The sequence below is a fragment of the Diplotaxodon limnothrissa genome, linkage group LG14, assembly GCF_057381915.1.
Source record: "Diplotaxodon limnothrissa isolate DT_005_m linkage group LG14, D_limnothrissa_male_GT1.1, whole genome shotgun sequence".
NCBI lineage: Eukaryota > Metazoa > Chordata > Actinopteri > Cichliformes > Cichlidae > Diplotaxodon > Diplotaxodon limnothrissa.
The window spans coordinates 5320456-5346625 of NC_140609.1; the positions used below are offsets into that span (position 1 = coordinate 5320456).

The window sequence follows — 26170 nt, forward strand, 5'->3', positions numbered from 1 at the left end:
GCCTTCTGTGCTATCGGCCCCCGGGCCGGCCACCTGAGTGTATGTTGTGGACGTTTTGTTTGGGACTCTGGGGCCTCCGTTTTTGGTCCTGGTCCTGGTCTTGCACCAGTCTGCTATTTGGATCCTCCTCCTCACCTCCGCACGACTGCTGCCCCAGTCGCGACATATATATTCTGGAAAAAAGAGCAATAGGAATCAGAAATCCCCTTCAAGTAAACCATTAAATCACCTTTTTATTAAACTAAACATTCTTATATTTAAATACTCATTTTACCTCAGAACTGTACAAATAATTTTTTTTTTTAAAAAGCAAACAAATGCCCCACAATATTCATAACTTGTTCAACAAGACCAAATCATCAGGACCTGTGAGGTATCCCTATGTTTAGCAAGCTGATAGTAAGGACTAATAAAATATATCATAGCATTACAGCCACTGGAACTAGTGTAACAATTGTGCAGATGAAGTTAAGAAAAAGTACATCAACACATAACTTTGCAAATTTGTGAACAATAAATTGCATGACTAGAGGAAAGGTTTCTGTCAGTGATTGGTGCAGTCTCTTTGTATTCTAATGATGCATTGTCTTTAGTGTTGTTAATCAAGGTGAGAGTAACACAAGTTCAAAGTATTATGTAGTATTATGTATTTGTCACATAGGTATGATTCCATATAAAACATTAACCAAACATAACTAAGTTTAATAACAAATATAAACAGATTATTTTCACAAGTCACAGTTGGCAATGTGCCCCCGTCGAGACGGCGCATTAGCCCAGGGCACCAAACAGGCTAGGACCGCCTCTGGTGGGCAGCGACGTAGAGAAGACTGTACAAAGGCTCCCCCAGAAGTCTAGATCAGACATAACGGGAAACTGTTCACCTAACGTTGCCCACGCACTTAAACAATAAAGCGGCTTTCCCGGATATTAGCGTCTTCTGAATTACTTCAGTTTAAACCAGCATAATTTTGAGTTGTCTCCTTGTGTTTGCTAAAGCAAGACATAGCAGCCAGCCTAGACATTTGCTAGCATTCATTTAGGGAGCGCGTAATCGGCTCATTTTGCAAACATGTACAAACGCAGAAAAAATTATTCTGAAGTTCAACCGGAAACACTTTTGTGTATCTCGTTAACGGGTGCACGCACTTTAACGGTGGTAGCACTCGCGCTCCATCCTCTCTGACAGCCTCACAAAGTAGGGTTCCATCCTCGTCATGGCATCTGAAGAGCTCGCACGAAAGCTTCAATCGCGGCTTTCTGCTACACAGGAGGCCGTACCGAGGCCCGAGCCCGAACAGAGCCCTGTCCGACCCAAACCGCAGGGGTCAGATGCTGCCTGTGGAGATTCATCATCCGAGCTATCCGCCAAACTGACGCGTAGGCTGGACATCAACGAGGGCAACGCTGCACCACGAGCGACCCGGGTCTTCAACCCTTACACCGAGTTCAAAGAGTTCTCCCGCAAGCAGATTAAGGATATGGAGGGAATGTTCAAGCGGTAAGACTGCACCAATTGTTTGTTTTGTCTCTTTAAACATGGCAGTCACGGCTGTTGTTCTCAGTCGCAGAGAATGGGGGCGAACGAGCGTGCACGGCTGGATCATGAGATTAGCCAGGTGCAGGCTGGCTGTCATCGTGTCGACTGATTTAGCGCCTCTGTGCAAACACTCTGCACGTTAAACCGGTGTCTTTGTAGTGATGTATCGTGCTCAGATGGAGGACTTCTTAAGGTCAGTGCCGCTCCCTCGGGAGACGACACACTGACGCCGAACATCTCCAAAGATGACATAAATAAACAATGCGCTTTAGGCACAAACACAGTATGCCAGAAAAATTAACGCAATGGAGCTAAAAGCCCGAATTAGACAAAATGACAGGGGATCATTTAGTGTGTGGACCCTTCGGATTTTTTGACATCTTAAAATGACACAGATGGCTCGCTGTGTGTTATCATCCTGTATAATTTAACTCCTATTAAAAAACGTATTTTACCTGTTTTTATGAATCTAGCCTGGCCTACCCCTAGCCTGGGGGTGGATTCGGTTGTTTCCCCCCGCTTTCTTTGGGTTACTTTATTAATTTGTGCCCTGATAATCATATAGGGCAGCACCTAAAATTGGTGTAACTGTCTCATTCTTCTTCAATAACAAATTATCAAAGTATATTAAATAAACTAAAGGTTCGTGCAGTATTGTCTGTAGAGTCTTGTTTATTTTATATTAAAAATGCGATTCATTCTGCTCATGCTACTTTTCTCCTTTGTTCCCCATAGATGGCAAATGACAATAATTGTCACCTATTAGTTTGTAAACTGTTGTTCTAAAGTTTAGAAGTTGGTATTTCTGCAGTGTCATTATGTTTTGAAAACAATAAAGGAGGGGATCTGTCTATGAAGCCTCACACTTACATTACAAATGACCCATGACTGACAAGGCAGTTTGCATTTAGTGGTTGTGACTATAGTCATTTAGTGGTTTATCCATATATTTTCTCCCAGTTCAGGGTCATGAGCCAACTGCTATAGGGCAAGAGGCATGAATTGTCCTAGACAGGTTGTCAGTCTGTCTTATTCTTAACACAAAGAGGCAGAACCACCAATTAATATAACCCCACTAACTACATGTACAGTCCCGATCAAAGGTTTAAGACCATTTGAAAAATGGCAAAGAAATCATATTTTGTATGGTCAGTGTTGGGGAGTAATAGAATACATGTACCGGTGTTACGTATTTAAAATACAAAATATGAGTAACTGTATTCTGTTACATTTACTGTACATTTACTGTAACGGAATACAGTTACTATGTTGAAATAAACTGAATACACAGGGGTCTTTTCCTGTTTCATATGTTAGGTTATCGCCTCTTTATCCCCTCTCTAATTTTTGTAATTCCATGCATTGCTGAAAACCCAAACAAAACACGCAATAAGAGGCACTAATGTAAGCGTTCTGTTAATGTTGGTGGTATCAGTTACACAATGGACCCAGAGCCAGCACAACAGAGCTATCAGTGCACGGGCAGGAATGCATTTCTTACTTTAAAATTCCGACACCACTTCACATTTAAAGAAGAAAGGAATGGGCAAAATCTGACCGTGATAACTATACAGTACTTACTGTACAATAAACAAAGACAAGACAAAGTGGGTTGTGCAATAAGTATTGAATACCAGGTTCAAGTTATTTTCAGGATATTGTAGACAATGCATAGACAATGCAAAATGTGCAAATATAGTATAATTTAGATGTGTGTTCAGTAACTATGTGACTGAGTGTGCAAATAAGCATATTGTTCCCAGGTCCAGTTTATAGTGGATTTGTGAGTCTTTTGGTGAGTATTTTAAGGTTTTTGTAAAGGTGTATGTGTATATCAGTCCTTTGGTGGTAGTGAGTTGAGGGCTCTGACTGCTTGGGGGAAGATGCTCTTGCAGTGTCTGGTCGTTATGGTTTAAATGCTGCGAAACTGTCTGTCAGATGGAAAGAGGGAGAACATGTGAGGGGGTGGAAAGTGTCCCTTTCTATGCTGTTCGCACGTCGGATGATGTGTTTGTCGTAGAGTTGGGTGGGAGAGGGCCTCCAGTGATCCTCTCTGCTGTCCTCACTATCCGCTGCAGAGACTGCTTTTCAGTGAGGGTGCAGTTCCCGTACCAGATAGTGATGTAGCAGCAGATGGTTTCTCAATGGTTTCCTGGTAAAATGATGTGAGATCAGGGAGACTGGCCTTCTTCAGTGGCCTGTCAGTTAGGAAGTCCAAGATCCAATTGCAGAGAGTGGTGTTTATTCCTAGTAGGTCCAACTTCTTTACCAGCTTCTGGGCAATGTTGGGGAGTAACGGAATACATGTACCGGTGTTACGTATTTAAAATACAAAATATGAGTAACTGTATTCTGGTACAGTTACAGTTTAAAAGGGTGGTATTCAGAATACAGTTACTTTGTTGAAATAAATGGATTACACGGCGGTCTTTCCTGTTTCATATGTTAGGCTGTCCCCTCTCTATTTTTGGTAATTCACCGCCGATGGAAACCCAAACAAAACACGCATTAAGAGGCTCTAATGCCTGTGTCTCAATCTCGCGACCCACGTCACCTCTACTGCGGCCCACATAAATGACGTGAAGAAATATTTTTAAAATAAAATAAATAAATATTTTTATTAATTTGAAAAATTATTTAATATGAAGGCAATAGGCAGAGTGTTACAGGCATAGCCCTAAAAAATGTAGCCTCGTGGGCAGTGTAGTCCCTGCTGCAGAGAGAATGGACTGCCATACCTGTTATGTGTCTGTGAGCGCGAGGGAGGGAGAAAAAGGAGAGTCGAAATGAGTACAAGTTGTCACTGACCAGAAACAGGAGAGGGAAGCATGTAAATATAATAACAGCCACTGCAGCCAAAAAGAGTGCCTGATGAGCCCAGTTGCAAGTAAGCTATTAAGACTCGACTGTACACTGTGTTTGTGTTTTCCTCTGAAACAATAAGTTCCATTGGAGCAGCCTTTCAATGCCGCTCTCTGTCTCTCGCTAGCAAAGTTGAGCCAGACAACAAAGTAAAGCTACTTTTCAGCTATGAGCCGACATGGAACCCGACATATTAGCCAGAGGTCTTTACTAAGGTTTGGAGCTGCGGACCTGTTTTATATACGTGTGGAATAGTTTTCTGTACGAGATCACTGCAAAAAGTGCAGCCTTACCTAATGTCCACCCTACTGTTACTCATTTATATTAAGATTTAATCTAGCTGGTATTGGTATGGCGAGTATCCTTCAGTAATAGTAATAAATCACAAAGCAATAGTACATTCATGTAGTTGTAAAAAGCTTGATAATATATTAAGTAATCCAAAGTATTCAGAATACATTACGTAACAGAATACGTTACAAAATACATTTTGCGGCATGTATTCTGTAATCTGTAGTGGAATACATTTTAAAAGTAACCTTCCCAACACTGCTTCTGGGGAATGACTGTGTTGAATGTTGAGCTGAAGTCAATAAACAGCATTCTGACATAACTGTCCTTTTTGTCGAGATGGGAGAGAGAAAGGTGAAGAGCAGACGAGATGGCATCATATATGGAGCGGTTTGGGCAGTAAGCAAACTGTAGCGGGTACAGATTCGGTGGAAGCTGAATTTTCATGTGCCTCAATACCAGCCTCTCAAAGCACTTTGTGATGATAGGCGTAAGTGCCATCGGCCGGTAGTCATTGAGGCAGGACACAGTGGACTTCTTTGGCACTGGGATGATTTTCATGGTTTTAAGGCATGCAGGTACCACAGCTGAGTCCAGTGATGTATTTAGGATGTCCATGAAGATGCCTGCAAGCTGGTCAGCACACTCCCGAAACACCCGACCAGATATGTTTTCTCTAATGGGGAAAAAATTTAACATTGATAAACCTGGTGGTTTCCAACATTACTGGCATGACAAGCAGATCCCACCTGAGATGTTTTCTGCACGCCACAGTGGAGCGGTGTATGGCTGTTATTCATGTGATTTTTCTTCCTCCATACAAGTGTAAGGGATACTCCAAGTTTTGAACTGCCAGCATCATTGCTATGGTGAGAGCAAGAACCTACAGTATCTCACAAAAGTGAGTACACCCCTCACATTTTTGTAAATATTTTACTATATCTTTTCATGGGACAACATTGAATATATGACACTTTGATACAATGTAAAGTAGTCAGTGTACAGCTTGTATAACAGTGTAAATTTGATATCACCTTAAAATAACTCAACATACAGCTATTAATGTCTAAACCACTGGCAACAAAAGTGAGTACACCCCTAAATGAAAATGTCCAAACTGTATCAAAGTATCAATATTTTGTGTGTTCACCAATATTTTCTAACACTGCCTTAACTCTGTTGGGCATGGAGTTCACTAGAGCTTCACAGGTTGCCACTGGAATCCTCTTTCACTCCTCCATGTTGACATGATGGAGCTAGTGGATGGTTAGAGACCTTGCACTCCTCTACCTTCCATTTGAGGATACCGCACAGATGCTCAGTAGGGTTTAAGTATGGAGACATGCTTGGCCAGTCAAGTACCTTTACCCGAAGTTTATTTAGTAAGGAACTGGTCTTTTTGAAGGTGTGTTTGGGGTTGTTATCATATTGGAATACTGCCCTGTGGCTCAGTTTCTGAGGGGAGGGGATCATGCTCTGCTTCAGTATGTCACAGTACATGTTGGCATTCATGGTTCCCTCAATTAACTGTAGGTCCCAAGTGCCGGCAGCACTCATGCAGCCCCAAACAATGACATCCCACCACTATGCTTGACTGTAGGCAAGACACACTTGTCTTTGTACTCCTCACCTGGTTGCCGCCACACATCCTTGACACCATCTGAACCAAATACGTTTGTCTTGGTCTCATCAGAACACAGGTAATCCATGTCCTTAGTCTGCTTGTCTCAAGCAAACTGTTCGCGGGCTTTAGTGCATTAGCTTTAGAAGAGGCTACCTTCTGGGACGACAGCGCTTTGATGCAGTGTGCAGCATATGGTCTGAGCACTGACAGGCTGACCCTCCATGCCTTCAACCTCTGCAGCAATGCTGGCAGCACTCATACATCTATTTTCAAAAGACTACCTCTGGATATGACATTGAGCACGTGCACTCAACTTCTTTGGTTAACCATGGCGAGTTCTTGGCCACTGTGCTGCAGCTCAGTTTCAGGGGGTTGGCAATATTCTTATAGCCTAGGCCAGTGGTTCTCAAACTTTGGTACGCGTATCACTCGTTGTACTTGGGCTACCTGTAGTGGTATGCGGGAAATCTTAATTTGTTTTATTTAAAATTAAATAACATACAAAAAGGTATGCAAAGACGACACGAGAATTCCCGAGGCTCTTCTGGGAGCCGGAGTCGACCAGAAAACATCTCCCGAGTGTGAGTCGGGCAGCCTTTCCTTATTCCTTTGTTTCCCTGGGCATTAAAACTGCAAGGTGGCAGACAGCGCTGTGCTGCAGCACCAAAACGCTGGTAAAAATACAGTCCTTTTCCGTGGTGCCGCCATGCCTCGATCCCAGCCACCATCGATGAGTCGGGGGCCCCCAGGAGAATCAGTGGGGGCACGGAGATGCCGTCGGTGAGTTGGGGACTATTGCCTGGATGCCAAAGCTCCTATTAGCCTGGAGAATGTGATCCCCTTCTTCTGCGAGTGAGCAGTAATCCGTGGCCAGCAGCGGGGAGTTGGCACTGGAGCTGGCAACTGTCAGAGGAAGAGATGAGTGAAGAGGAATCCGCCGTCATCCGTTTCTAGCAAGGACAGAATGCTCTCCATGAGCTCGAGAGAAGTGCCATCACCCAGGCCAGAGAGAGAGAGGAGTTTCTCAGCCCTCTGCATCGGAGAGGAAGTAGCACTGCAGTAGCAGTGCCTTGAAAGTGGTGTAATTTCCTTGGTTGGGGGGATCCGGGAGGAGGGTCATCACACGGCGGCTGGACAGTGGATCCAGCGAAGCCACCACCCCTCAAATAATTTGGGGTCCTTAGGGGCTAAGTAAAGCGCTATACAAATACAGGCCATTTACCATTTATTTTACCAAATTATTATGCAAATAGGATTTTAGTGTTATAAACTTTATATAAACTTTACATTTTTTGTTTTCAGTTAAACTCATATTGTGTATACACACAGGGCTCCTTGAATCACTGATATCAATCTCAGACACCTGCCATAATTAGTTTGTCATGTGAGCCCAATTAAAGGAAAAAATCACATTATTAAGCTGTTAAGATGTTTCACGTTATTAAGCATGCCACAGGTTTAAAAAAATATGGGAATAGAAAAAGAACCTGTCTGTTCCAGAAAAGTGTCAAATAGTGCAATGCCTTGGAGAAGGTATGAAAACATGAGATATTTCACAAAAATGTAAGCATGATCATCTTACTGTGAAGAAATTTGTGGCTGATTCAGAGCACAGATGAGTTTGCATAGATAAAGGCATAATGAGGAAGGTTTTTGCCAGACAAATTCATCAGATTAAGAGAGCAGCTGTTAAAATGTCATTACAAAGCAGCAAACAGATATTTAAAGCTGCTAGTGCCTTTTGGAGTCCCATGAACCTCAAGGTGTAGGATCCTCCAGAGGCTTGCAATTGTGCAACCAATGCTCACAAGCAGAAACGGTTGCAGTGTCCCAAAAATACATGAAGATTAATTTTCAATTTTCAACAACCGCTTGTATAAGCTAGCAGCTTATGCAGCTGATGTTAAGGTAAAGTGTCCTAAAAGTCACACTTTTTCTCTGACAAACAGTTTAATTACATTGTCATACTGTGTGAGTCTATCAATGTTCAATGCACTTCAGTTCCATTAATGCTGGCCAACAGCAGCAAAAATAGCAGCACTTACAGACAGAAAAATTCAAGATATCCTCAGCAACCAACCGTCACTATCACTTTCATCAGACAGAAGTAATCTTCACTGATTCATCGATTCTTAGTTTTACAGCCTCTTCCAGAGTTAAAAAACAAAAACCCTGGATACCTGGCATATTGATAGCTAAAGTAAACAGGCTACACTCACTACAGATGAACAGCAGCCAGAGTTTTTGAGGTGACTCAAAAAACCTAAAATAATGCAAAAATATTTAACTGGCACATATTAGTTTTATCTGGATTTATTGCTAAGCATTGATATTAATTCAAATAATTTAATATTACTGGTCTCTCATGACTAAAACACATTTGTCCCATAGCAGCCACTGCAGCTTGGTTCATACACTTGAATTAGGAAGGGTAAGATAACAGAACTCAGTTAACTGTAATCTACTGATGTAACAGATGTAACAGGGAGATTTTACACACTGTCATTCAAGAAAAGTGATAACATTAGAAACCTGAAATTTTATATAATTCATATTAAGTTTGTCTCATACATTTTACAGATGCAGATTTTTCTACAGATTTACACAGATGCCAATGTAAGGATACGCTTTTGAGAAAGTGTAAGGACATTGCTCCTTTTTATCCTTCAAGCTTGCACTTTAGCTTGCAGCACCAGTGGTAGAATGGATACGGCATTTTTAGAATAATTAACTGTTGATATTGTCTTGGATCAGATGGCCTCAATCCCAAACAGAGCTACTGCTGATGATGCACTGTATGAGCAGAGCAGCATCTGGAGAAGCTCTTGGTGCTAGGCAGCATGGTGATGCAGATGTTAGAAATGCCATCCTGGTTTGAACTAAAGCTGAGGCTCCTGTACCTGCATGGGTTTGCTTCAGGTACACCGGCTACCTCTCAAACTCTGAAGACATGCACTTGTGACTCTAAACTGGCTGTGGTACAAATGTGACTTGTGGTCAATAAGGCTGGAAAATTGCTATTTAGAGGTAAGTATATTATAGGTAGGCCCCAAAAAGTTGATTTTGTTCATCTGGATGTAGCGTAGAATCAACGGAATCAACTTTTTGGGATTTCCTTACCTGGAGGATTGAGCATAGATGAAGAAATTATAGGCAGGTGTTTTTCAAGTACCATTACAGTAGCTTGTTAAATGTTTATTTTTAAACAATTTTTAAGCTGTATTCTTTACAATGAGAATGAGACTGCTGTCACATAACAAAGTAAACACTGGATTAAAGAGATCAAACAATATATTCACAGCTTTATAAAATCTGTGGTTGGTGCATCCCTAACATACTGCTGCTTTTATTCACCAGTGCTGTTACTAGTTGACTGACTTTGAGGATTTTCTTTTTAATTTTCCTTTTCAAAAATTGTTAAACGTTAGGTGCAGATATGTTTTAAGCTGATTGCATTGAACATTTTTACATATGGAAACATAATGACTGTGTGAATTAAATGTGGTGCCTTCATACTCCCAGCTGACTGAATCTGACATTGTGTGGGTTTCATGGCTTGTAGGTATGACACTGGGAAAGATGGCTTCATCGACCTGATGGAGCTAAAGCTGATGATGGAGAAGCTGGGAGCTCCACAGACTCACCTGGGCCTGAAAAATATGATCAAAGAAGTGGATGAAGACTTTGATGGCAAACTAAGCTTCAGGGAGGTGAGGAAGTAGTGCAAACACTTTGGGAATTGCTCCAAACAGCCACATTTCAGATAGAAAAGCTGACCCATCACAAAGAGATGTAGCAACTAGTCTTGGTTGTTGTGTCCTTGGGCAAGACACTTCACCCGTTGCCTACTGGTGGTGGTCAGAGGGCCCGGTGGCGCCAGTGTCCGGCAGCCTCGCCTCTGTCAGTGCGCCCCAGGGTGGCTGTGGCTACAATGTAGCTTGTCATCACCAGTGTGTGAATGGGTGGATGACTGGATATGTAAAGCGCTTTGGGGTCCTTAGGGACTAGTAAAGCGCTATATAAATACAGGCCATTTACCATTTAACTAGGAATTTCTTTTTTTTCTACTAATTTCTTAGTAGAATAAACAAGGGGGGGGAAAGTTTAAAAGTAGTTTAAAACTAAGAAACACTCAGATTTTAATGGACAATGCCAAAAACTAATAGCAAAGGCATTTAAAATCGTTAATCAAATTCTTCTTAAGTGTGTGATACCTCGTATCGTGCATTATGAACATTGCACCTTATACTCAATTCAATTTTATTTATATAGCGCCAAATCACAACAACAGTCTCCTCAAGGCGCTTCATATTGTAAGGTAGACCCTACAATAATACATACAGAGGAAACCAAACAATCAAATGACCCCCTATGAGCAAGCACTTTGGCCACAGTGGGAAGGAAAAACTCCCTTTTAACAGGAAGAAACCTCCGGCAGAACCAGGCTCAGGGAGGGGCGGACCATCTGCTGCGACCGGTAGGGGTGAGAGAAGGAAGACAGGATAGAAGACATGCTGTGGAAGAGAAACAGAGATTAATAACAAGTTTCATTCAATGCAGAGGTCTATTAACACATAGTGAGTGAGAAAGGAGACTGGAAAGGAAAAACTCAATGCATCATGGGGAGTCCCCCAGCAGCCTACGCCTATTGCAGCATAACTAAGGGAGGATTCAAGGTCACCTGGTCCAGCCCTTTTTGCTTTAGCAAAAAGGAAAGATTTAAGCTTAATCTTAAAAGTAGAGATAGTGTCTGTCTCCCGAATCCAAACTGGAAGCTGGTTCCACAGAAGAGGGGCCTGAAAACTGAAGGCTCTGCCTCCCATTCTACTTTTAAATACTCTAGGAACAACAAGTAAGCCTGCAGTGTGAGAGCGAAGTGCTCTAATAGGGTGATATGGTACTACAAGGTCATTAAGATAAGATGGGGCCTGATTATTTAAGACCTTGTATGTGAGGAGCAGGATTTTGAATTCAATTCTGGATTTAATAGGAAGCCAATGAAGGGAAGCCAGTAGAGGAGAAATATGCTCTCTCTTTCTAGTCCCTGTCAGCACTCTTGCTGCAGCATTTTGGATTAGCTGAAGGCTTTTCAGTGAGTTTTTTGGACATCCTGATAATAATGAATTACAGTAGTCCAGCCTAGAAGTACTAAATGCATTACCTAGTTCGTCAGCGTCATTCTGAGATAGGATATTTCTACTTATAGAGATGTTGCGCAAATGGAAGAAAGCAGTCCTACATATTTGTTTAATATGTCCATTGAAGGACATGTCCTGGTCAAAAATGACTCCAAGGTTCCTCACAGCGTTACTGGAGGCCAAGGTAATGCCATCCAGAGTAAGAATCTGGTTAGAGACCATATTTCTAAGATTTTCAGGGCCGAGTACAATAATCTCAGTTTTATTTGAATTAAGAAGCAAAAAGTTAGCGGCCATCCAGGTCTTTATGTCTTTAAGACATTCCTGCAATTTAACTAATTGGTGTGTGTTATCTTACTTCATGGACAGATAGAGCTGGGTGTCATCAGCATAGCAGTGAAAATGTATACTATGTCTTCTGATGATACTGCCTAAGGGAAGCTTGTATAATGTAAACAGAATTGGTCCTAGCACTGAACCCTGTGGAACACCATAATTAACCTCAGTGTGTGAAGAGGACTCTCCATTTACATGTACAAATTGGGGTCTATTATGTAGATATGATACAAACCACTGCAGCACAGTACCTGTAATACCTACAGCATGTTCTAATCGCTCTAATAGAATATTATGGTCAACAGTATTTAACGCTGCACTGAGGTCTAGCAGGACAAGCACAGAGATGAGTCCACTGTCAGAGGCCATAAGAAGATCATTTGTAACCTTCACTAAAGCTGTTTCTGTGCTGTGATGAGCTCTGAAACCTGACTGAAACTCTTCAAATAAACCATTCCTCTGCAGATGATCTGTTAGCTGTTTGACAACTACTCTTTCAAGAATTTTTGATATGAAAGGAAGGCTAGAGACGGGCCTATAATTAGCTAAGACAGTTGGGTCTAGGGATGGCTTTTTAAGTAAGGGTTTAACTACTGCCGGCCTGAAGGCCTGTGGTACATAGCTGATTATTAGAGATTGAAGCATTAATTAATGGCAGGACTTCTTTGAGCAGTTTTGTAGGAATGGGGTCTATAAGACACGTTGATGGTTTGGTGGAAGTAATTATTGAAGTTAACTCAGAAAGATCGATTGGAGAAAAAGAGTCTAAATATCAATGGTACTAAAGGTAGCTGTAGATACATCTGTGAGATGATTATGGGTAATTTTTTTCTCTAATGATTAAAATTTTAACAACAACAATGAAGAAAAACACTTAAACTGATTTTTAATTTATGAAAACATGTTATTACAAAAGATGTTCACATATTACCGTATTTTCACGACCATAAGGCGCACTTAAAAGTCTTAGATTTTCTTCAAAAAGTACGGCGCGCCCTATAGCGCAGTGCGCCCTGTGTGTTGTAAGGAGGACGTAGTAGAGAACACCATGAGAACGCTAAAGGGTGAAGTGTGGGCGCAACCCTGAAAATGGCAAAGAGACACGCTTACGAAGCACAGTTTAAACTGAAGGCCATCAGCTACGCGGAGGAACATGGAAATCGAGCAGCGGCGAGAGAATTTAAGATTAACGAATCGATGGTTCGCAAATGGAGGAAGCTAGAAAACAAGCTCCGGCAGGTCAAGAAAACGCAGCTGAGTTTCCGCGGACATAAGGCGAGGTGGCCCGAGTTGGAGGAAAGACTCGAGCGGTGGATCATCGAGCAAAGAACGAGCGGGAGAAGCGTTTCGACGGTCACCATTCGGCTAAAAGCAGTTTCACTTTCACTTTTTATGAAACGGTGCCATTTTTCCATCCGGACCAGGACTACGGTAGCGCAGCAACTTCCAGCGGATTATAAGGAAAAGCTGGCCATCTTCCGCTCCTACTGCAGTAAACACATCGGCGACAAACACATCCAGCCCAGCCACATCACAAACATGGACGAGGTCCCGCTCACTTTTGACATCCCGGTGAGTCACACTGTGGAGAAGAAGGGGACCAGCACGGTAGCGATACGCACAACGGGGCACGAAAAATCTTCTTTTACTGTTGTGCTTGGCTGCCATGCTAATGGACAGAAACTGCCGCCTATGGTGATTTTTAAGCGAAAGACTTTGCCTAAAGAGAAGTTTCCAGCAGGAATCATCATTAAGGCAAATGAAAAGGGCTGGATGGATGAGGAAATGATGAAAGAGTGGCTGAGGGAGGTGTATGTAAGGAGACCAGGTGTTTTTTTTTTCCACGCATCACCATCGCTCTTAATCTGTGACTCTATGCGTGCCCATCTCACAGCCGATGTGAAAAAACTAGTGAAACAAATGAACTGTGAGCTTGCTGTCATTCAGGAGGCCTGACAAAGGAACTCCAACCGCTGGACATCGGTGTGAACCGCCCGTTCAAAGTAAGGCTGCGAGCGGCCTGGGAGCGATGGATGACCGATGGAGACCACAGTTTCACCAAGAGTGGAAGGCAGCGCCGGCCGAGTTACGCCACAATTTGCCAATGGATTGTAGATGCTTGGGCTAACATGTCTGCTGGCACTGTTGTTCGAGCTTTCGCAAAAGCCGGCATCATTTCCGAGGAGCCGCACGGCACCGAAAGTGACTCTGACAGTGAAGAAAGTGAACCTGGCATGTTTGATGGAGATTTAGCGCAGCTGTTCAATTCAGACACAGAGGATGAGGACTTCGATGGGTTTAATTGATGATAAAAATGTGAGTACCAAACTTTGTTTTGCTCCCGCTTTATTTTTAAATACGCATACGGTACTTGTATGCGCCCTATAATCCAGTGCGCCTTATGTGTGTGTTAAATACAGTAATGGCACACATAACTGAGACTGTGCCTTTTAATACAGTGCGTCTTATGGTCGTGAAAATACGGTACTGAAATATGACAAATGAGCATCTAAATAAATAAAGCACAACTGAAAGGTGTGGCACATTGTGCTGTGCATTACTAAAATTGCACTTATCTATAAAACTAAGCAGTTTCCAGGCCATCTGGTAGATGTAATCTTACCTGCATGTTCTGGGTCTACCCCAGGTTCTCCTACCAGTAGGACATGCCCTGCCGGAACACCTTACCCAGGAAGCGACAGCCTCACTGGCGCCATATCTAGATTAAACGACTGGTTTGTCTGGAAATGACTAGTGACACCAGTACGATTAGCTGTATAGTCGATTGTGTGGGTAATTCTTCAAAAAAAATCAAAAAACAATCATTTTTAGGCATGTAAATAAAGTTAAATTATTTTTGCTGTTCAATACCTCAGAAAGTTCAACTTACGACTTCCGGTGTCATGGTGGCGAGAGTAGCAGCATAAACAGGAGCTCCTGCATCGATAGCTAAAATAATCCGCAATTCAAGAATATAATCCATTAAAAGCGACTTTCCCCTCAAGAATAATGAGCGGAGATAAAAATAAGAAGGGACAAGCCCCAGGCCGAAGCTTAGAAATGCGACTTGAGAGTAAGACAAATGAAACATGCTCCAAGCAAGAGGGCGAGAAGATGGCGGCGGAGGCCACAACATCAGTGCTAGGCCCCTTCAGACAGGTGGTGAGTGAAGTAGTGGCGGAGGGCATGCAAGACCTTAAGGCAGAGATGAAGAAGGAGCTATCGCTCGTGAGAACAAGTTTGAAAGAGGACATGAAAACCCAAATGAGCGAGTTAACACACAAGATAAATCAACAGGTTACCGCCGCCACAAGCAGGATCGAGGAGGTGGGGAAACGTCTGGAAGAAATGGAAAGAAACATGGTAGGGAAGGAGAAATGGGACATTGGAGTGAGGGATGCCATTGTTCAGCTGCTGGATAACCAGCTCCAAGAGAAGGCTACGGATTTGGAGGGGCGCTTGCGCTGTAATAACATACGGATATATGGCATCCCTGAGAACATAGAAGGCACCTCCATGCTAAGGTATGTGGAAAGCATGATGATATCGGAGTTGGGGGAGGCGTGGACTTGGGCAGCGAGAAGAACCTAGGGATAGAGAGAGCTCACCGGGCGCTGGGAGTGCAGCCGCCGCCGGGGGCGCCCCCTCGATCAACGGTGGTGCGCTTCTTAAAGTTCAATATTAAAGAACAAATCCTACGCGCTGCATGGAAGAAGCATGTATATATAAAGGAGAAACGGATTTTCTTTGATCACGACTATGCCAAAAACATACAAATGAAGAGAAAAGAGTATGGCCCGGTTAAAAAAGTACTTAAAGAAAACGCCATCCGGTTCCAGACCCCGCTTGCTAAAATGCGGGTTCATTTTGACTCGGGAATGGTCTTATACAATATCTAAGAAGACGCGGATACACGGTGGCCACAAGAAAGCCCAAAGGCATTACAGCGGAGATGATCAGTAGTATGCTACCGACGAGTGTGGTTGGGCCGCGACGCGCCGGGAATACAGCTGATCTACGCAGGAGCGCACGGGAAAAGCTGAAGGTTTTCCAGTGCACGGAGAACGTCGGTACGGAGGAATAACACCTGTGCCCCACCGGCCCCGTTTCGCTGTTAAGACGAACATAAGACCAACGGAACAACAGGTGCACCGGGCTGCTGATCATTACAGGGGGGTATATGGCTGGATGGCCTCCTCCCCTGGCCATGATGGAATATGGCACGTCGATCCCCCTTTGATCATGGAGTGGTGAGGGTCCGATGCAGGTGACTCACATGTTTTTTGTTTTTGTTTTTTGGTTTCCCTTTTTCTTTTAAAATAGGAAACGAGAGGGGCCCCACACTGTGGCATTTCCCCCAGACTGAGAGGAGAGAAAAAACCTCTCTTATGGAAGACCTGGTTTATTTGGTTAAGACAAGTTCTGTCTTTGTTCATGTGTGTTTATTATGTGTTCTGAGGGCTGGGAGTATTGTTATGTTGGTGCAGGAAAATAAGTTGGAAATACATAGAACATATGCGGTATTATAAGGTATTGTCTTTGAATGGTATAAAGAATCCCATTAAGATTGCGTTTCTACAAGAAATGCATCTACAGTATCAAAGGAAGAATATGAGAAGTGGAAGAGAATGGGATTCAAATTTTTTTTATTATGCCTCACATAGATCTGGCAAAAAAAGAGGAGTGGCCATTCTGATACCGAACAAGGTTGGTTTTGAGTTTACTGGAGAACATAAAGATAAAGAGGGAAGATTTGTGTTGGTGAAAGGGAAAATGGAACAGGAAGACGTCACGCTGTGTAATATATATGCACCCCCTGGTAGTAGTAGTACAGGGTTCTTTAAAGAGATATTCAGTCTTATTGCCGCAGAAAGTGTTGGTACATGTATATGTGCAGGAGATTTCAATTTACTTCTCCATCCAAAATGGGATAAAACTAGCCGAGACCGGAGGGGAACTAAATTAAAGAAACAAGTAAAAACAATGTTATCTGAGTTGGGGCTTATAGATATATGGAGATATTTACACAAAAATGAACGCAAATTTACATTTTATTCAGCGAGACATGATATGTACTCGAGGATTGATTACTTCTTTACTTTTAGTAAAGATCTCCACAGAGTGAAGGATTGTATAATAGGACAGAGAGATTTATCTGATCATTCGGGACTAACTATGAAGATTGGGTTTAAAGCTAGCCCCAAAAACACCTTATGGAGGCTTAACACAGGTCTGTTAAATAATGACTCATTTAAAAGAGAAATGGGACAGGAGTTAAAAACATATTTAGAACTCAATGACAATGGAGCAGTTAATCCTACAATTTTATGGGATGCGGCTAAGGCTTAGGGGTAAAATTATTGCAAAATGTGCAGTCCTAAAGAAGGTGAGGAGCAAAAAAAGCTGTCAGATTTGCAGGAAAATATGGAAAAATTGGAACAACTGCACACTGTTACAAGGTGCCCCCAGGTATTGGAGCAGATGAGGCCGGTTAAACAGGAGATACACAAAATTTTAAGTGAGGAAATTGAAAAAAAATTAAAATATAATAGACAACGGTGGTATGAGGCAGGACCCAAAGCTGCTAGGCTATTATCATGGAGTCTCAGGAGGCAACAACAGGAGAACACTATTCATAAAGTTCGAAATTTAAAAACAAATAAGATAACTAATAAACTCGAAGAAATTCAGAGAGCATTTGAAGAATATTACGCTGAGGTATACACACAACCGGATAAAGCAGATGAGCATAAGATTCAGAATTTCTTATCCAGCCTAGATCTACCATTTATAGGTAAGCAGCAGAATGAAAAACTCGTCAAAAATATCAGCAGAAGAGATTGACATTGGGATCTCAAAACTCAAGGCTTTTAAAGCCCCAGGATGTGATGGATTTCCACCAGAGTGGTATAGGCAAATGAGGGAACCCTTAATCCCGCTACTAAAGGCCTCTTTTAATTACACTCTGAGTGGGGGGGGCGCTCCCACCATCGTGGCGGGAGGCGTATATCTCTGTCATACCAAAAGCAGGGAAGGATAAAACTGACCCCAGAGGTTATAGACCTATTAGCGTGTTAAATATAGACTATAAACTATTTGCCGCAATTTTGGCTAGGAGGTTGAGTACATTGATGCCCACACTGATAGAGGAGGATCAAACAGGCTTCATTGGTAACAGACAAACACACGATAATATCAGAAGGGCCATTCATATTATTGACCAGATACTTAAAGGGAAAACTGGAACAGTTCTCATTGGGCTTCATGTGGAAAAGGCATACGATACGGTCGGGTGGGAATTTCTGTTTCATGTGTTGAAGAGATTTGGGCTATGTGACAGGTTTATCCAATGTATAAGAATGATTTATATGTCTCCAACAGCGAGGATCAAAGTTAATGGAAGCCTCTCAAATCGGATAACACTACAACGTGGCTGTAGGCAGGGCTGCCCGTTGAGCCCACTGCTCTTTAACCTTTTCATTGAGCCAACGGCTCAATGCATCAGAGAAGAGACTTGATTGGCGGGGGTTACAACGGGGAATGTGGAAAATAAAATTTGCTTGTATGCAGACGACGTGCTGGTAGCGCTAGGAAACCCGGAAGAGGGAATTCCTCTGCTTATGGAAATACTGGAAGAATATGGCAGACTGTCTGGTTATAGACTAAACATTCAAAAAACTCAAATCTTGACATTCTTTTTTTTAACCCCTCAAGACAATTGGTAGCAAGATATAGATTCGGATGGCATCAATCTCAAATGGAGTATTTGGGGATCCTGCTGACAAAAGACCTTGCATTGTTATATGAAGTTAATTATAATCGGGTGGACAAGAAGATATATGAAGATCTGGAGAGGTGGGGTCTGCTCCACCTCCATCTGGGCAGCAGAGTTAATAAAGATAAATATCCTCCCAAAGCTGCTATATTTGTTTGCAGCGCTTCCAGTGGAGGTTCCAGCAAAACAATTTAGGGAGTGGGATATGCATTGCTCAAGATTCATATGGGGAAATAAAAGGCCAAGAGTGAAATATGCAACAATGCAGCTGCCTGGTGAGCGGGGGGGCATGGCTCTACCGTGCTTTAAGGATTACTATCTGGCAGCCCAGATCAGACCTCTAGTGTGCTGGTGTAACTCTAAGTTTGAGGCAAAATGGAAGGACATTGAGCTTTCTTTGATGGATTTCCCAATACAGTCTGTTCTGGGGTCTCTTGAGAGTTTACCACAGGCATATCAGATGCAAATTTTAAATTTAAAATTAAATTTTTTGGTCTTAATAGGGAAATAGGGTTGCTGGGATGGCCAGCGTATCTCCCACGCTTCCTTCCAGCATTGTTAGACCATAAATTCAGGGAGTGGTCCAGGCATGGAATCACTGCGATCTGTAAGATAGTGAAGCATGGGGAGCTGATAAATTTTGAGGACGTGTCAGATTTACGAGATCGGCAGGGAAGATTTTTATCGTTACCTACAGGTTCAGAGCTTCTTCCAGAAGGAAATTAGAATGCTTGACGCAGATGCTAGTGGGGTGATCCAAATATTTATGGATGCTTATGGTGAGAACATTATAAGGGGTACTATAGGCAAAATGTACAGAAGTTTTACTGCTATGAAAAAGACCTCAACAAGATATGTCAGTCATCGATGGGAAAAAGAAGCAGGTATAACTATCTCAGAGGAAGGTTGGTTGCGGATGTGGAAGAATGTGTTATCTACCACAAATTCTTTAACATGACGAGATTTTTGGATGGAAGAATTTAATTAGATTCATGCTGGAGGGAGTGCGGGGAGGTCGCTGCAGGTTGCTTCCATGTCTTCTGGTCATGTCCTAAACTGAAGACCTTTTGTGAGGAGATTAAACAAATGGTGATGGATGTGCTGGAAGTACCACTGGACTTCTCCTTTAGTACCATGTACCTTGGGAATATCCCTGAGGATATAAATAACAGAGACTCATACTTACTGAAAATAATTATGGTTGCATGCAAAAAGGCAATTACTAAGTGTTGGTTACAGACAAGCCCCCCCACACGGAAGCTGGTCATAGACATTATTAACACAATTCATCATATGGAACTGATTACCCTCTCACTGCGGCTACAGAAGGAGAAAGGAGAGAGACTTTGGGAAAGATGGGATCGTTATACGTCAAGAGACTAGAAACTGATACCTCTGTGATGCAGAGGGACAGCTGCAAATTTGTTTGAATGAAACATGCACCTGTGTAATATGTAATATGTGTAAGTAAAACAAGGCGTTGTGTATTTTGGAATATGTGAACATATGTGAATGTGTTGGTTTCCCTTGCCCTCTTTAGTTCTGTATGTAAAATAAGATGAAAATCAATAAAGAGAAAGTGTTAAAAAAAATAAAAAAAATAAAGTTCAACTTACGATCGTGGCTCACGAGTTGGCAGTTCGTCTTGTAATCGGAAGGTTGCCTGTTCGAGCCCCGGCTCCGACAGTCTTGGTTGTTGTGTCCTTGGGCAAGACACTTCACCCGTTGCCTACTGGTGGTGGTCAGAGGGCCCGGTGGCGCCAGTGTCCGGCAGCCTCACCTCTGTTTGTTTGTGAATGGGTGGATGACTGAATGTAGTGTGAAGCGCTTTGAGGTCCATAGGGACTAAGTAAAGCGCTATACAAACACAGGCCATTTACCATTTACATTTACAGATGGTGCCAAAATGCGCCAAAATATGCCAAATGGCAAAACACCTGATTATGAGTTTATTAAACCCACTGTAACATTTCTGTGTTTCACTTTAGAAGCACCAGTCTTTGCACAGATAATGTTGATTACTGGTGTTGTGGAGTTCAATGTCTAATGAAGCATATAAGTGGTTATAGGCAATAAAATCCCAAAATAAATTAGGCGAGGAAAAAAAAATATTCTTAAATATAAGAATCCATGTGACATTCTATTTACACAGCACCACAGCACAACAACAACAGTCGCCTAAAGGAACTTTACATTATAAGGTCAAGACCCCCCCCCCCCCCATGTCAACAAGGGGATACGTCTGTTAGAACCAGGCTAAGGCAGCAGCATCCAGCTGTTACAGCTGGTCGAGGGGTAGGAGAATCAGGGGTAAGGGTGAGTTTTATATCTGCCAGGTGCCTTGTGAATGACACTGGATGACAAAGTTGATTTTACATTGACATCAAATTGCTGTCATGCCCACTGTTGTTAGTTGCAGTTTACACCTCGATTTTTGTAATATCAATATTACAAATATCAATAGAAAGGCTCAGAGATTCATAGATTATTCAGAGGGAGATGCAGTTGCAGCAATTTGTAAAGGCGACACTTGGTGGAAAAACACTTAGGCTTCTAGTTTTGACTACTGCTACAGTGGGGCAAAAAAGTATTTAGTCAGCCACCGATTGTGCAAGTTCCCCCACCTAAAATGATGACAGAGGTCAGTAATTTGCACCAGAGGTACACTTCAACTGTGAGAGACAGAATGTGAAAAAAAAAATCCATGAATTCACATGGTAGGATTTGTAAAGAATTTATTCGTAAATCAGGGTGGAAAATAAGTATTTGGTCAATAACAAAAATACAACTCAATACTTTGTAACATAACCTTTGTTGGCAATAACAGAGGTCAAACGTTTACTATAGGTCTTTACCAGGTTTGCACACACAGTAGCTGGTATTTTGGCCCATTCCTCCATGCAGATCTTCTCGAGAGCAGTGATGTTTTGGGGCTGTCGCCGAGCAACACGGACTTTCAACTCCCGCCACAGATTTTCTATGGGGTTGAGGTCTGGAGACTGGCTAGGCCACTCCAGGACTTTCAAATGCTTCTTACGGAGCCACTCCTTTGTTGCCCGGGCGGTGTGTTTTGGATCATTGTCATGTTGGAAGACCCAGCCTCGTTTCATCTTCAAAGTTCTCACTGATGGAAGGAGGTTTTGGCTCAAAATCTCACGATACATGGCCCCATTCATTCTGTCCTTAACACGGATCAGTCGTCCTGTCCCCTTGGCAGAAAAACAGCCCCATAGCATGATGTTTCCACCCCCATGCTTCACAGTAGGTATGGTGTTCTTGGGATGCAACTCAGTATTCTTCTTCCTCCAAACACGACGAGTTGAGTTTATACCAAAAAGTTCTACTTTGGTTTCATCTGACCACATGACATTCTCCCAATCCTCTGCTGTATCATCCATGTGCTCTCTGGCAAACTTCAGACGGGCCTGGACATGCACTGGCTTCAGCAGCGGAACACGTCTGGCACTGCGGGATTTGATTCCCTGCCGTTGTAGTGTGTTACTGATGGTGACCTTTGTTACTTTGGTCCCAGCTCTCTGCAGGTCATTCACCAGGTCCCCCCGTGTGGTTCTGGGATCTTTGCTCACCGTTCTCATGATCATTTTGACCCCATGGGATGAGATCTTGCATGGAGCCCCAGATCGAGGGAGATTATCAGTGGTCTTGTATGTCTTCCATTTTCTGATGATTGCTCCCACAGTTGATTTTTTCACACCAAGCTGCTTGCCTATTGTAGATTCACTCTTCCCAGTCTGGTGCAGGTCTACAATACTTTTCCTGGTGTCCTTCGAAAGCTCTTTGGTCTTGGCCATGGCGGCGTTTGGGGTCTGACTGTTTGAGGCTGTGGACAGGTGTCTTTTATACAGATGATGAGTTCAAACAGGTGCCATTCATACAGGTAACGAGTGGGGGACAGAAAAGCTTCTTACAGAAGACGTTACAGGTCTGTGAGAGCCAGAGATTTTCCTTGTTTGAGGTGACCAAATACTTATTTTCCACCCTAATTTACGAATAAATCCTTTACAAATCCTACCATGTGAATTCATGGATTTTTTTTTCACATTCTGTCTCTCACAGTTGAAGTGTACCTCTGGTGCAAATTACTGACCTCTGTCATCATTTTAAGTGGGGGAACTTGCACAATCGGTGGCTGACTAAATACTTTTTTGCCCCACTGTATATTATCGCTAATGTGGCGGTGTTGTTTGAATGGCTCTACTTATTGTTTGGGGGAATACTGCATTGACCATCTGTGCCTTAAATACGAGTGTAAATAGAAGTAGTGTGATCATATTACCAGTAGCAAGTTAAGCGCAACCAATGTGGTGAAAAAAGTAGAAAAGAAAAAGTCAAGTTTTAAGCTTAAAATACTTTGTATTAGAGTAGAAGGATTTTAAATTCAATTCTGGTGAGACAAATATGGTTGTTTCCCTTTCTAGCTCCTGTCAGTACTCACACTGCTTTGGATAAACTGGCTTTTCAGGGAGCTTTTAGAATAGCTGTAATAATTACAAAAGTCTAGCCTAAAAGTAATAAATGCATGAACTTTTTCAACATCTGAGAATAGGATGTTTCTAATTTAAGAGATGCTGCCCAAAGCAGTCACACGTATTTGTTTAATATGCACATTGTAAAACACATCCTGGTCAAATACGACTCCAAGATTTCTTACAGTATTACTCAAGGTAATGCCATCCAGAGCAAGAATATGATGTTTTATAACATGTGTTATAAAATTTTTAGGGCAAAGTACCATAACAATTAATTTAAATTGGAGGTCATCCAGTATTTTGTCTTTAAGACATACTTTTTGTAGTGTTGCTGTAAATCTCAATGGACATCCTGGTGAAAACTGTAAAAAAAAAAAGAAAAAAATGTATACAAAATTAGGCTAAACTTGGATACTAAGCTGAATACAAAAGCAATCAGCATCTGCACTCTTAACTCTCTCTCATGAATTAACCTAACATATCCATTGTGAAGTGAATTAACTTACAGCATTGATTCCATGATGCTTTGACACAGATGAAAAGAGACTTCAGCACATGGCCAACATGGCTGTAATGCTTTTCTCAAAAGAGGACCTTTGAGCAGGAAGCAATGCCATCACATGATACTAAGACAAATAAAGTTACTTTTAACTAAAACAAAAATAAACATTCCATGTTTATCCATTTCATAATGATCAAGTTCTTCATACAAAGAAAAAAATTCTCAAATGACCAAACAAATCTCAGAACTAAACTCAGCCTGAAAATTCCTGTGAGTCACTGCCCATTGTTGCCTCTGTTTTAGGAAAGGGAGGAATTCCTGGTTCCAGTGGGACCAGAACAGATTTGTAAGAGCCTGAACACACTGGGTTTTTTTGTGAAACTCCTTTTCTGGGAAGTCTTCAGGTGAAGGTTGAAAACCTGACTTCAGTGTAAGATAAAAGTTTTGGTGAAGAAACATTGTATCAAGAATTCTTCTGGCAACAACTCACGTGCTCCCGAGATCCTGCTTGGTGAGAGGCAGGTGGTGGGTAAAAAATAAACAAATAATAAAAAAAAAAAAGTGTGTGTGTGTGTGTGTGTGTGTGTGTGTGTGTGTGTGTGTACTTTAAACTGTCTACCTCTCTGCAGTTCCTGTTGATTTTCCGGAGAGCAGCAGCTGGAGAACTGCAAGAAGAAAGTGGTCTAATGGCATTAGCAAGACTTTCTGAGATCGATGTCTCCACTCAGGGTGTTATGGGGGCCAAAGACTTTTTTGAAGCCAAGGTATGTAATAACATTACACCGTGTACTTTAGCCGTACGCCTAGATTTTGACTTTGTCCTTAGCTCCTTCAATGCCTGTCATGACCTGTGTTCAGAGTAAAAACATGAAAATATTAACTTTACTGGAACTAACCTGTGAATGTCTATCTGAAGCCTGTTTCAGTGTTCGGGGGGGGGCTTTAATATACTATACCCCAATATGTGTACTTTTTCTTTTTTTTTGCACAGAATGTTAATGAGTCAAATGGCATATGACTTATCTCTGTGCCCGAGTATATGTTTGATAACTGGGGATACAGCTATGTAACTACTGGTGAAAAAACAAGTACATCAAGTACATTAAGTACTGTACCCAAAGCTTAAATTTGTGAAAAGCTGCAGTCAGCTGTGCATGGCTACTTGGGTTTAAGAAATTTGTTTTTGTGTTGTACCAGATGCAGGCTCTGTCTGCCGGTAGCAAGTTTGAGGCTGAAATTCGAGAGGAAAAAGAAGAACGCAAGAGACAAGAAGAGGAGAAAAAACAACGACATGCTGCCTTCAAGCAGCTGCAGTCCACCTTCTGCTCATAACCCACCACAGAAAGCAGATGATGCAGATTGCAAAGTTCAGTGTTACTGAAGTTTTAGAAACACACTCCTTACTTAGACTCAAACCCGTTTCAAATTGTGGCACTTAAATAAAAAACTGATTAATTAAATTAAAATTAAATCTTGACTAAAATAAAAAAACATGTCATAACTAGGCACAGGGTGAAGTCCAGGATATGGTTAGCCTTGCACAAAACTGATACCTTGTATATTGTATGTTCGACCTCTAGACCATTTGAAATCCGTCTTTGGGTTTTTTTTTCTGTTTGTTTGTTTTGAGTTTTGTGCTATAACCTTGTTGATGAACAGTAGTTTGCAATCCCACAACTAAACAACCATAAATATGTTTCTGTTTACCTACAGAGTAAATAAAGATGTGTTGTAGACCTAGGCTAAGGACAACAACTGTACACTGAAGTTTAGCCGTATTGCTAAAAGCACACAGAAGACGGCTTCCATTTAATCATGCTTGCATGTTACAGTACTATTTCTCAACTTTGCCTTTGCTAAGACTTCGTTTCTAATGACCCTAGGAAAAAAAAAAGATGTTCTCAAGTGGAGGTCTGATGATAATCCTAATAGTGGCAGGAGACAGTTTTCTAAGTGGCGTCTCTTTAGTTATCCTCTTTCGTAAGGAACCATCTGTATAAAAGACCAATGAGCCATTGTTTGAATAATTCCTTTGTGATGATTTGTGCACAGTAATATGGTGTAAAAGCAGTAGCAAGCACCTTTACTGTGACCAAACAGTATGTTTGTGAGCAGCATCTCAAGTACATGCAAGTTACAAGGTCCCAGGAGAAATGTGCCCATCTAATTTGATTTTACAGGTTCCCTCCTGTAAAAAGAGTGACATATCACAAATTAAGATGTGAAAGGTCTGGTGTCTGTAGACTACGGGATAACAAAAAAAGTACAAGCTGTCACTTCAGTGCCCGATTACACCGAAAAGATGACCCAGAACAAGATAGAAAACATTCAGTTCTTTTTTTTTTTTTTTGTAGCTCCAGAAAAGTAAAATCTTCATGTGTTATTTTCAAATGCACTGTGGTGTTTTGGTGTAAGAAACAAAATGTTAGGGAGAGTTCAGTCAATATACACTGGTAACCTCACTACTGTTTTTTTTTTTTTGCCAATGAGCCATTACCTATAGGTTTTTAACTGACTTCAGAGACCGCTGAAATTCAGCTTCATTTCCAAATAGGACAAATGCTGTTTTTTATGTTGTGACTGTGAATTACAGTACTATTCAGTACGACTAA

The 26170-nt window shown here is 41.9% G+C and overlaps 1 protein-coding gene across 1 annotated transcript; it reads left to right on the top strand.

Moving 5' to 3' along the window:
• Window positions 1-1217: 1217 nt before the first annotated feature.
• efhd1 (EF-hand domain family, member D1) lies at window positions 1218-24983 on the top strand. The gene is made up of 4 exons (XM_085371234.1): window positions 1218-1501; window positions 9880-10027; window positions 24188-24322; window positions 24756-24983. Exons 1-4 carry the CDS (start codon window positions 1218-1220, stop codon window positions 24888-24890), a joined length of 702 nt encoding a protein of 233 aa, XP_085227360.1. The 3' UTR covers window positions 24891-24983.
• Window positions 24984-26170: the final 1187 nt, after the last annotated feature.